This window comes from Amblyomma americanum, chromosome 1, assembly GCF_052857255.1.
Source record: "Amblyomma americanum isolate KBUSLIRL-KWMA chromosome 1, ASM5285725v1, whole genome shotgun sequence".
NCBI classification, from domain to species: Eukaryota; Metazoa; Arthropoda; class Arachnida; order Ixodida; family Ixodidae; genus Amblyomma; species Amblyomma americanum.
In genome coordinates, this window is record NC_135497.1 from 215,397,101 (window position 1) to 215,409,649 (window position 12,549).

Genomic DNA, 12,549 nt, shown 5'->3' on the forward strand with positions numbered 1-12,549 from the left:
ATGCACAATGGTCAATTTGCTTTGTTTTCACCAAAAGACAAGACAGCTCCTGCTAATCTTTTTTTATTCCAGACTGTTCACCCCGTCAAGGAAAGTCTTAAAGAACCATGGTTCCCGCTTCACCCAAGAAATCTAAAACACAGTGGCGCCATCTAGTGCAAAAAAAGGATATTGTCGGCGATGCGAAGAGTGCGTTGCTTTGCATCGAAAGGCCTAGAGTCAGTGAATAAAACTTAATAAAATTTTTATTTAGTGACTCTAGAAAGGCCCACAGGGGAGGGCATACATTTGAATTAAACATGAATATTCCCGAAAGAAAAATTCTGTACATTTGAAAGAAATCAGTGATATTTTAGTGAGATGGCATAACGCGGCAAGGCACGTGAACAATAGCAGGCTTTCAGCGCAAGATGGCACTTCAGCCTATTTTATGCGATTTTCAATGCCAAACTGCAGTTTTAAATCCTCGTTCTAGGTAATTTTAATTCGCCATTGAAAATGACATAAAAGTGTCTATGGGGTGAGATTTCTATTATTCTGTGGTACATCGTATTTGTGGAAACAACAACAACAACATTATCACTACAGACAACGTGCAATCGCCGTCGCTTTCGTGATCAGGTTCTCCAGAACAGAGCTACGCAAAATGGCCGCACGCATCGATCGAACAAATTTCGTTTGGTTTGGTTTATAGGGGTTTAACGTCCCAAAGCAACTCAGGCTATGAGAGACGCCATAGTGAAGGGCTCCGGAAATTTCGACGACCTGGGGTTCTTTAACGTGCACTGACATCACAAAGTACACGGGCCTTTAGAATTTCGCCTCCATCGAAATTCGCCCGCCGCGGACGGGATCGAACCCGCGTCTTTCGGGCCGGAAGCCGAGCGCCAGAACCACTCAGCCACCGCGGCGGGTGATCGAAAAATTATCGGTAAAAATCGTCTACAATGTTTTTAAGAAAACTGTTGCCGAATCGAGCACGCTTGCGGTTGCGACGAAAAAAACTTTGTGGATAAAGTTCAGTGTTTTGTCCCTTTAAGTGTTGTCTGTCTCTTCCGAATTTTAAAACTGTGTCTTGCCGCTTGCAATCTCATTTATTAGCAGCACGTTTGCTTTAAATGTCTTTTGTCGTGAATTTCTCCGTGCATAGGGTGATCCTTCCGAGCGCAGCTATTGGCCGACAAGGCACGCGTGCTGCAGCCGCTCGCAGCAGACGAAGACGAAGACGTGGCGCCACGTTCTGGGTGGAAGGCGGGCGTCCGGTGAAAGTCTGCTAATGGAGGCTTCCGACGTCTGCAAAAAGGATGAACATCAGCGATACCGCAGGCAGCACAGCAACCTCTTCGCGACGGCCACCGGCGCCGTTGTCACCCTCTTCTGCACGGCAGTCTTCCGGTGCGTCAAGTAAAAGGGCCTGCTTGAGCCGTGCAAGCACGCTGCGTGCCGCGCGAGGACAGAAAGCTCGGAGCAGTTAGCGACTGTGAAAAGCAGGCTCCAAATTCGCGATGTTTTACCGCTGGAACTTTGTGGTACAATACTTGAGGCCAATCGAAATCTTCGTGCACTCTTCATTCTCAGCCAACGCTTGTCACGGGGCTGCGGTGGCGATGTGGTGGAGAAGAAAGCGGTCGCCACTTTGACCCTTGCCGTCATATTGGCTTTCCTTATTAACGAATAAACTCTTTCTCGAATTTAGCGCCTGTGCCGAACGCTAAGGTACCGTGTTCTCTGTCACTGGGAAGTCGCCGAGCTTAGTACAAGCGCGCAAGCAAGCTATTTGCCGCAAAGTTATCGCATGTCAATGGGCAAACATTTCGGTCGGGAGTAAATTGCATGCACAGCCCGTTAAGGGCATGGTGCCGCTGCTCCTAATTCTAAGGGAAGACAGCTGTGTTCGTGTTCAGCATGGGCGTGTTGCATTTGTCACGACCTATTGTGGGGCAGAGAGTGTTTATGTATTTTTTTCAACTTCTGCTTATTTCCTTTTGTCCGCAAGAAGTCACTAGTGTCAACTGCGGACAGGCGCACATTAGGGGAAGTAGCTGTTTATCCCAACCACAAAGCTTTTGCACAGTGGTTGGCAGTTTCCAATAGAACGTGGGGAACTAGGGCTTTAAAACAAGTTTGTTGAATTGCTCTTTCTTCTGACCTACGGTTTGGCGCCTTTGCACCTTCAGCTCTGAAAAAAGTGGGAATCTCTACTAGTTACACCGGTCGCCTCTTTTGAATTCCGCTATTACTTCGGTGCCGTAATATCATTCATTATATTAGCCACCATTTCTCGATAACAGATAGCCTTAGCCATTTTTCGTTGTTAAATGTTTCTTGGACTAAAGTTTTTCAGTTTTCCATCCAAAATCAAAGGCAGTGTGCAATCCACTCAATTTTGCAAAGGTTTGCAAATAGGAATGTTTGTAGTCGCACACACTTCGGCACGTTCAGGATATTCACATTGATACTGCGCGTCTAAAGAGCTGCAGCGTGCTGTTATCATCTCTGTGCTGTTCAGTGAGGTTGTGTAACTCGTCTTTGCTCCAACCAGACAATGTAGTATCTCATGAACTGCACAGCCATAGCTATCACTCACGTGGAAACGTATAACGAGGAGTGTGCAGTGGTCGGGAAGGCCCTCCCTTGCGGCGGTAAACATTTCATCCATGTGCGCGGTCAGAACGAAAGTAGGCCCACACAACACCGCATCCCTGTCTTCGGTGCCATTCCCTTCGAAACCCGTGCCTTGCCCTCTGGTGCAGACGGAGTGCGAGCAAAGAACCGCTTGCGCCCCGGTGCTCCAGCGACGGCTGCGAGGCGCACCTTCTCGGCGACGATGTCATGAGCCCCACTAAAGACATCCACGACTACAAGTGCACGAGCAAGCGCAGCGGACATCACCGCTTCGGGCGGGCTTTCTGGGAGCACGCGGTCGGCGCCGCCGAGTCGCTGGTGCGCAGTGCGGACGGGTCTTGCCGCATCGCCCTGCCGGTGAGTGTGTCCGCGTCTTTGCTAACTGCCGTGACACCGGTAGCATGGAAACGAAAACCACGGGCAAAACTCCTTAGGGCAGTGTGCCACCCCGCTGGATCGCTTCCTGTTAAGATGACTCCGCTGCCTTCACTGCGGCTTCGTTTTGTACCAGTGCGACACGCGCACAAGAACTGACAGTTAATGCGTAATGCCCTAAGTTTGTTGATAACATTATTTAGGGGGCTGGTGCTACACGCTCAGATCTAATGTCATTATACTTGCGTCACGAGTAAGATAATACCTCCAAGCTAATCTAAATTTTACCTGATTTTAAACAAAGCTTATAAGCATAAAATCTCGCTAAAATTGTCTAAATGTTGTATGCGGAAAATGCCTCTCTTCTCCGCTGATAAGTCGAATTTTGATCTTAATCTCGTGTGCGAACATACAAGCAGAGAGGGTAAGTCAGAAACGCCGGTATTAATTTCATCATTCTCAAACACATGTATAGAGATGCCTCATCTGAGTGAAAGTGGCAAATAAAAAAATTATTGCTTGGTGGGGGTTGTTTCTAACAGAGTTGCATGGATTTCTGCGGGAAGAATAAGGACGAGGGTAAGCGTTTCCCGTACAAATGGTTTTGTTTAAGTGGTTTTATGTCCTAAAGCGACTCGGGCTGTGCGGGAGGCCTAATGAGATGAGGGGAACTCAGTATGTTACGAATGGCAGTACAGCTAATGCCATCAAATCTGTGTTTGTGGAACCACGCGATTGCCAAAAAAATTAAGGCAGTAACCAATTAACAGCATGAAATTTATCTCTATAGAATAGTACGGGCATTAGAAATTAGTCAGGTGGAGACTCTGCGATGCGAGCACAGGTTCGAGCAACTTGTTCGAAGGGTCGAGAGAATCCTTAGGATTGGGATTAAGCTCTACTAAACATTTCAGTCAACAATCGCGGCCCCTCTCATTATTATTTGCAGTCCTTAACTCTGGATTTCGTATTCTTTCGCTCTTGAAATTCCTGCAGTATCGGCAGCCTCGCTTTTTTTTTTCGGCAGTCTTGCAAAATAATGTCATCAGTTTCCTCAGCAATTGTCTCAGTGGCGACGTAAACTGAACATCCTGATCATGCTTGTTGTTAAGCGAATGTTCCTTCACGTTTAATAATTCTTTCCTCCAAAAATACATCGCCTTTAGCAACTGTCACAGGCTCCATAAACACCGCCTTCATTTTCGCGGCCGTCCAGCTCTTAGAAAATAAGTACGTTATCAATGCACTGAGCTCGTATCTTTCCATTTGTGTGTAAAGTGTTGACATGCTCTATTCGAACCCGCACCACAGTCAAAAATTTTTGGAAGGCAATAATAGTGAAATATTTTCATTTCATCGCCGTCTTTCCGATCATTCCACATATGATATATGCAGCCTAATTGCTGTTGTGCAAATTCCACAGTGCCCCATTGGGTGCAAAAAAAAACAATAAAATTAGCTGCGGTTTCACTACTACTGAACCTGGTTGGAGAGCGAAAGTTGTGGTGTATCGGGCAATTAGACGCGGCTTGGCGTCTGTAACGTTGCGTGCGTTCCACACGTTGGATAGGAAGCGCGTTCACCCGACCACCCTGGCAGTTAAATTAGTTTTTGATCGCGAATGTTTGGTCACCCAATGAACACTGTGGCCTTTTGCTGCAGTGCCGAGTGTCTGCCACAACGCAGTCAGCGCTAATGCATGCAGCCCACATCTCTCTCTCTCTCACCACGGCCGCGTATCTCAAAGCACGATTGAGGGCTGCACTGACACAGGGGAGCCAGTTAAGCGCTTCCGCCTTCAACGTGGAGATACAGACGCACGCATGCAGCTCGCGATGGCGCCATACTGTAAAACTGCGAGTCTGTTTCTTTCTTGCGACGACTGGAACAAATCCGGGACTTCACTCAATCGCAACTCATATGGCGTGCATTGATTATAAACTGAGATTAAACGGAAGCGCTCTCGAAAGATTTCGGAAAATCTGATTGTCATTCCTAATATTTAAAACGTTTATTTCGAACCTGGAGTTAGTCAAAAAATCTGATTAGAATAAAACATGTTATGCCATCGCTGTTTACTCAGGCAAGATGCGCGATGCCAGAGAAGGAACTCTAATGCACTCTCTTAATGCCTTGTGTATGTTTCATTTGCATTTGTAATATAGGGGACTAGAAATCCGTGTAAGACACTTGTCTGCCGTCCAGATTTCACGAGCTCATTTCTTCTAATTTATTCCTATTCGTCGCACTGGCCCGCTCCATAACACATAACACCTAGTGTGCTGTTCCTTCTGAAATGTATTGTAACAGTGCGTTGCACGTTTTCGGAAGGCCACTATCTTCGCCGACATCTTCCTCAGTTTGTGGGACCCCGGACGCCTTTGAACTGCGGGACTGCAGTGCACGTTCTCGGAAGGCCGATCTCTCCCGGGACATCTTCCCTTAGTGGGAACACGCATGTGCTTCAACTGTGTGACTGACACAGTCACTGACTGCATACTGCGTGTTCTCGGGAGAAACTCGGAGGGAGGAGGAGGGGGGTAACCGGGAATGCTGCAGTCTCCGGCGCTAAGAGCAGGGCGAAGGAAACACTGCTTCAAGGAAAAAGGGATCGCCCGAATTGACGGGAGGAAAAACGAGGAAAAGCAGAGGAGTTCGTGACGAGCAAGTCCCGAGAGGACATCTCTGAGAGTCGGTCCTCCGGTCGGAAGCGAACAAGCCTTCGGGCAGAAGAGAAGCTTCAGCGAACGAACAAGATCTACTCCGCAGACCCTCTGTTCCTTCTGACTCCGGCGCCGACGCAGTGGCATGTAAGCTTGGGAACCCCAGCCTCTGTATCGTGTTTTTGTTAACGTGTAATTCTTGAATATATTTGATTTGTTTCAACTGAGCGTAGCGGCGTCTCTTTGTCTATCCGTCTCATGTGGATCCACGCAGTATGTCGGGTTGTCACAGTACTCATGACGCCGTATCAGCAGAGAAGATATATTGGCCTGCATAGGCAGAAGATGATTTTTCCTGTATCGGCTTTAGGTTTCTTGATTTAAAAAAAAAACAAGAAAAAATTCGTTCCAGGCACTGCCGAAAGGCGACAGCCGTTTGCGACTGATTGCACTGATTTGAATTTTGCGCGCTTGAATTAATTTCACCACCGAGAAGAAGAGCAGCTGGCGCGAGCGTGGCGCCACGTGACCGGCGTCACATGCCTAGGTCACGCGACCTACGTGGCGATGTAACGGATGGACGGTCACCTCTCTAGGTCACGTGACCTATGTGGCGATGTAACGAACGGACGGTCCCCGCGAGTATGAGCCATTATAGGCTATCGCCTTAAAACGGAAGTGGTGTGGGGGTTGGGGTCAGTAAATGCCGCTTGGTCCCCCTCAATGTTTCCCTGTGTAGAAAAATGCATGAATCGCGTCGACTCTTCTCTGTGGGCCCGAAGCAAAAATATAACTTAGTGAACTATTTCTGGCAGGAGGAGAAGGCGTCTCAGTGTCTTGTTTGTTTTTTCATCGGTTCTTACGGACTAAAGCTAGGATACCTGTGGACTATGAGGCACACGCAGAGGAGTGTTACGGATTAATTTCGGCAATCGAGGGTTCTTTAACGTGCACAGAAAACCCAATACCTGGGTGTTTCTGGGTTTCGTCTCCATCAAAATGCGCCCTCCCAGCTTTGATTGAAACCGCCTATTCGTTATCAGGAACCGAACGTCAATGTCATGGCGGGGGATATTTTTTCAGGGGTCAAGGTAAAAATTGTGCATGTTTTGTAATCGAATACCTAGTCTTTTGAGAAGGCTTAAAGCTGCTAGCTGATATTCGTCAACGACAGCAAATTATTTGGCGTTGGGAACTGGTGAATATGAGCTCATTATGTTCTTTCATGCAGCCTGCATTGCGACAATAAAATATCATTTCCACGAAATTACGAAATGACTTGCGTGCAGCAACCAGAGCGTATCGCCACTTTGTACAAGGTGCAATGCTTTTCCTTTTGTTGTGGGCGCATGCGCGTGCGTGCGTCCCCGTGTTCATGTGTGTGCGTGCGCGCATGTGCGTGGAAAAGAGGAACTCGTTGGCAGAAACTTGAGCGTACTTCTGACAGTTCCAGCCAACGTTTCAGCCAAATTCTGATGGTCGACTGAACAACGGCATATTATAAACAAAAATATTTTTAATTGCAAGAATTTGCCCTCACGTGCTTTTTCCGAATATGAAAAAGGTAGTGTTTTACGCGTGTTTGCGTGAAACATTGCAGAAATGCGGGATCCAGCATGCGATTCGATATATGAAACGTGCACATACAACGAAAAATGTGGCCGCCTAAGCCTTCTATATCTGGCAAGGTGGCGGATGATTAGTTTGGCTATTTATTCACGGCTCGCAGTATAAGACTTGGCTTGCGTAGTATAACAGCACCACCGTTGTCACATGTCTTATTGACGCAGAACCATGGGGCGTGTGAAACAATTCAGCCTAAGTCTCTTTTACCGGGTTGGGCATCTGAGTGCATGTTTTTATAGCGGTAATTTGCGCATGAAGACCTACGTTATGATCTCCATCTCAATTTAAGATTCTAAAGTTATATGTAGTAATCTGCAGACTGCGAAACCGAAAATCACTATTTTTCAAAGGCTTATAGGTTGTTGTCCAAGGTTGTCCAAGTAACAGAGTGGTGAAAACAGGATCTCACTTTTTAACCCTGTGCTCTTTTCATGTCGGTAACAAACCGTGAAAATCGAACGTCTCGCACTCGCGTACTGAGAAAATGAACCCATATCTGCAAATTTCTTAAGTGTAACTGTGTAAGTGAGGTATTTGTGAGGGTTAACAGAAATACAGTTGAAATTTACATGTAGTTAGAGTGGGAATTCTATTGTGGCTATCAGTATAATCAAATCAAATTTATTCACGACGTAACACTTGGAAAACAAGGCGTAAGATACCTAGCTTGCAACGGAATAAAGTTTAATCATTTGCAAACTACAGTCACCTGAGTGCTAACATTTCTATTTTACTTTTGCTTCCGCAGGCTGCTCTTCTGTACAAGCCTTGCCAAGACGTCGCTTTTAGAAAAAAAGTCGAGACTGAGCCGCTCAGAGGTCCCTTGGGTGACGTGGGACCACAAGAGCGCTGCTCGAGCTGGGTCTTCTGGTGCTCTATTATGCTGATGCCGTCAATGACCAACAGTGATGCCACCAGCCAAGACCACAGCAGCTTCGACGAGGCACTAGAAGCGCACCAACACTCGTACTCGCGGGACGTAGATGGCTTCACACTTCTGAGACGTTCTGTTTCGCTACTCGCCCAATTTTCTCCGGCCTTTCATTGTAGAAGGGGACACCCCATGGTGGCGTTCCTAGCGTGTCGCGCTATTCCCGGGGAGCAAAATTTGCTGGTGGCTGCAATCTGTGAGTGAACTGACACCCTCGGCGGGGATGTGTCCTTTTTTCCCGACGGAATTTCGCAGTCTAGCTGGCCAGAGGGTTATTTTTGTCACCAGGAGAATGTTCCCTGGTTTCTCGCATGAACGTCTTACACTTTATTTCGTTGTTTCTTCAATCTTTAACTATGTTCGTGTGTTTAATTAGCGTGATATTGTGTGGCTCTAAGGACTGCATTGTTTCCCTGTAAAAGTATAAAGAATATATCGTGTGTTTCCCTGAAGCGCAGAAGTACAGAAGTTTTACTAAGGGCACGCAAGTGGGTCCTAATCACCTCTCGCAGCGACGTGTTTCTAAAGATTACATCTCTTACATGAGCCATTTGTGAGCGTGTCCTGAAACTCTAACCCTATCGTTACTATTGCAGGGCATCAGTGTTTACAATGCACAGAGGCGCAGGCACAAGCGAGTCACTCATAAATGAACTAGCGGAATAAAATTAAGGCCTTTCTATAGCAGTTCTGACAACTCAAGAAAATGTTATTGGATTGGAAAACATTTGATTCGTCAGAAAAGGCAGAATGCAGACGATCCGTGCTAGGTGGCTATCAGTCCACGGCTGACAGCGACCTGGGTAGCCCATTCAATGACCCAGGTTCGAACTCACAAGTCTGAGCTGACCAACACGGCCTCCCACTGCTCCTCTTTACAATTCCACAATAGGTGATCATAAGTGGCTAAATCACCACATAATGTACATGCTGGGTCGTATTCACCGGGGTAGAATTTTGACAACAGGTAAGGCGTCATGAAGGATCGCGTCTGGAGTCGCCTCCAAGTGGTCTCCTGCTTCTTATTAAAGGCTTTGTCTGGAGGAGGGAATATCCTCCTTTCAAGTTTAAAATGATTAGTAATATCGTGAAAAGATGATAGGCCGTCCTTCGAAAAAATCCCAGCAACGACAGCGTCCCCTGCTCGGCTGACGAATCCTCGAGCTGTTATGTGTGCCGCTTCGTTACCAGGGTTCCCCGAGTGAGCCGGGACCCATATCAATTCAATAATTCTGTCTAAGAGTTTGGTTTGACCCAATATGCTCATTGCTGCCTGAGAAATTCTGCCCCTCGCATAATTGCGTATGGCAAATTTAGAGTCGCTGAGTATGGTAGTAGCTTCTGTGTTAATGATAGCAAGAGCGATTGTCGCCTCTTCTGCTGTTTCTGGGGATTTCGTTATGGTGTGCCGGAGACTCCGACTACCTAGCGTATCCACCGCCGTTAGTGCGAACGCTTGTTTCGGGGGATATTCTGTGGCATCTACATATACTGCATGTTCATCTTGGTTGTATATGTTGTGTAGAGCTTTTGCCCTAGCCCTTCTCCCCTCGTGGTGAGCAGGATGCATATTCTTAGCTAGTGGCTTAACTCTTATTACTTTAGCGATGCGTTTAGGTATCTGTGTTTTGGTATCTTGGGGTGGCAACTGTATGCCTAGTCCTAAACGATCAAGTATGGTTCTTCCTGCTTTGGTGCGGGAAAGCCGGCCTCTCTGCATTGTTAAGTGTGCCTCTGTAAGCTCGTCTAAGGTGTTGTGTACTACCAAGCCCCGAAACCTTTCGGTGGAGGTACAGTTCTGTAGCCCTAATGCTACCTTGTATGCTGTTCTAATCATAGACTCTACTTTGGCTTTTTCACTACTGTCTAATTTTAAGTATGGGAGTGCGTAGACAAGCCTGCTTATTACAAATGCTTGTACTATTTTGCAAAGTTCTGTCTCCTTCACTCCCTTCCTTTTGCTTGCAATTCGTCTAATTAGTCTTACCGTCATATTGACGGTTGTCTGCAGTTTTTCTAGTGTTTCCTTGTTCTTCCGGTTCGACTGAAGGAAGAGTCCTAGGATTCTTATAGTTTGGACTTCCTTTACAGGGAGCCCTTCCACCCAGATTTTCAGTGGAGGCGGAGGTTTGTAATTTTTTGCTCGAGGGCCCCTTGGTTTGTATCTGATTAGAAATACTTGGAGGGCGAGCAGGTTAGCCCTGCTTTACCCGCCAGGTGTTGTATTATGTCTACAGCTTGTTGCAGGGTATCCTCTATCTGACCATCGCTGCCAGTTGTGGTCCATAAAGTGATATCATCTGCGTAGAATGTGTGTTGCAGCCCCAGGATGGCTGCTAATTTAGAAGGAATTTTAATTAGTGAGAGATTAAAAAGGAAGGGTGATAGGACTGAGCCCTGTGGCGTTCCTTTACCTCCAAGTGAAATAAAGTCCGATTTAATCTCTCCCACTGCTATCGCTGCCGTTCTATTACTGAGAATTGACTTGATGTACTGGACAGTTCTTTCCCCTGGGTTGATGTCCGAGAGATTCCTTAAGATAGCATCGTGCGTGACATTATCAAACGCCTTGTTCAAATCCAAGCCTAATATGGCTTTAGTTCCTCTGCTGCGTTCCATGTATATTATGTCTGCCTTGAGATGCAGCATAACATCTTGGGTAGAAAGATTAGCCCTGAAGCCTAGCATGGAGTTCAGGAGAAAGTTATTGTCCTCAGCGTATTCTTGTAGCCGATTGAGAATTATATGTTACATTAACTTTCCTAAGCAGGATGTTAAAGAGATTGGGCGTAGATTCTCTATACACAATTTCTTGCCTGGCTTTGGAATGAAAGTAATCCTTGCATGTTTCCATTCTTGTGGAATGTTTCCGTCTGTCCAGTATTTGTTCATGAGATCAGTGAGTGCTGTCACTGAACCTGCGTCCAAGTTTCTAAGTGCTTTGTTAGTAACACCGTCAGGCCCGGCTGCAGACGTGGTGCGTAGTTGCCCCATGGCAAGCCACACTTCCGACTCCGTAATCTCAGCGTCCAAGTCCTCGTTTGGTGTTCCCTGATAGATTGGCAGCGGTCCATCTGGGGTTGTGTTTAAGTATCAATCTCGTAGTTCCGTTAAGAACTCCTCTGTGGTGCCTTGATACTGATGCACTAATCTCATAAGTTGACCTCGTTTAGTTGATTTAGCCACTGTGGGGTCAAGAAGGTGCCTTAGCAGATGCCAAGTTTTCCTGCACTCGAGCTTGCCATTCATGCGGTCGCAAATTTGCTCCCATTGTTTGTGTTGAAGCTCTAGAGTATATTTTTCAATTAGTCTCTGCAACTGTGCAATTCTGTTTTTAAGATTTTTGTTGTGTTTGTTCCTCTTCCAGCGGTTTTGCAAGCTGAAATGTGCTCCCCACATATGCAATAACCTAGAGTCAGTGACTTGTCCTTCTTCCATGCCGATTTCGGCTGTGGTAGCCTTAATGTCCAATTTTAGTGATTCCACCCAGTCCCCGAGATGTTCAATTACTGGGTCTGTGCTTTCATATTTTTGTCTTTGTTCTCTTATTAGCCTGAACTTGTCCCAGTCTGTAATTTTTACTTTGTTGAAGACTGATTTATGCTTTGCTGTCTCAAAGGTGGTAGATATAATGTAATGGTCCCTGCCTAGCGTGTGTCCTGTGTTAGCCCATGTTCGTTTTTGTATGTTCTTTGCCAGGGTTAGGTCTAGGCCTAACTGTCCTGAACAACCCCCAAGAAATCACTAGACTAGGCAACAGTATATGTAAAGAAAACGTTATGCTATACCGGTTACTACAAAATCAAAATTTCCCGCCAAACACTACCCATCTCTTGATGTCATCTACGGCTGCCAACATTCTTATCACAAATGCTCGACAGTGTGGCTTGAAATGACGCCAGCCCCGCGATGCTTGGCCGCTGGAGCCGAGATAATTTTCAAGCTACGTTTGCGGCGGCTGACGATATCTGGAGCCACTTATGGGTAATATCGAAGTTGCATTTGTCTTCGATGCTATCTTTCGATGCATTTTGTGTATCGCTACTAGGTAGGGCTTTCCTAAAATGAAAGTATCTGGGTATCGGTATCGGTTATTAACGTATCGTGTATTTTAATGATATGCGATACTAAAAAAAAAGTAATGTGTCTCAGGATTGAGGCTGCTGCTGCGAGGCGGCGCTCGATCAGCATGTAGCGCGCTGAAAAAGAAAAAAAGAAATTAGGAAGAGATGATGCCAATTCCGTTGGCCGGTCAGTCGCCTTTCTTCTTATGTTCTATGCCTGCCGAAAAATGAAATATTTGTTGCGCTTCTGCGCACTGAGGGGGGG

General features: G+C 46.4%; 1 protein-coding gene across 1 annotated transcript; it reads left to right on the top strand.

Moving 5' to 3' along the window:
• Positions 1–1,276: 1,276 nt before the first annotated feature.
• Positions 1,277–11,925, top strand: LOC144115696 (uncharacterized). The gene is made up of 4 exons (XM_077650171.1): positions 1,277–1,395; positions 2,754–2,982; positions 8,038–8,268; positions 11,920–11,925. The coding sequence occupies exons 1-4, from the start codon at positions 1,277–1,279 to the stop codon at positions 11,923–11,925; spliced, it is 585 nt and encodes a 194-aa protein (XP_077506297.1).
• Positions 11,926–12,549: the final 624 nt, after the last annotated feature.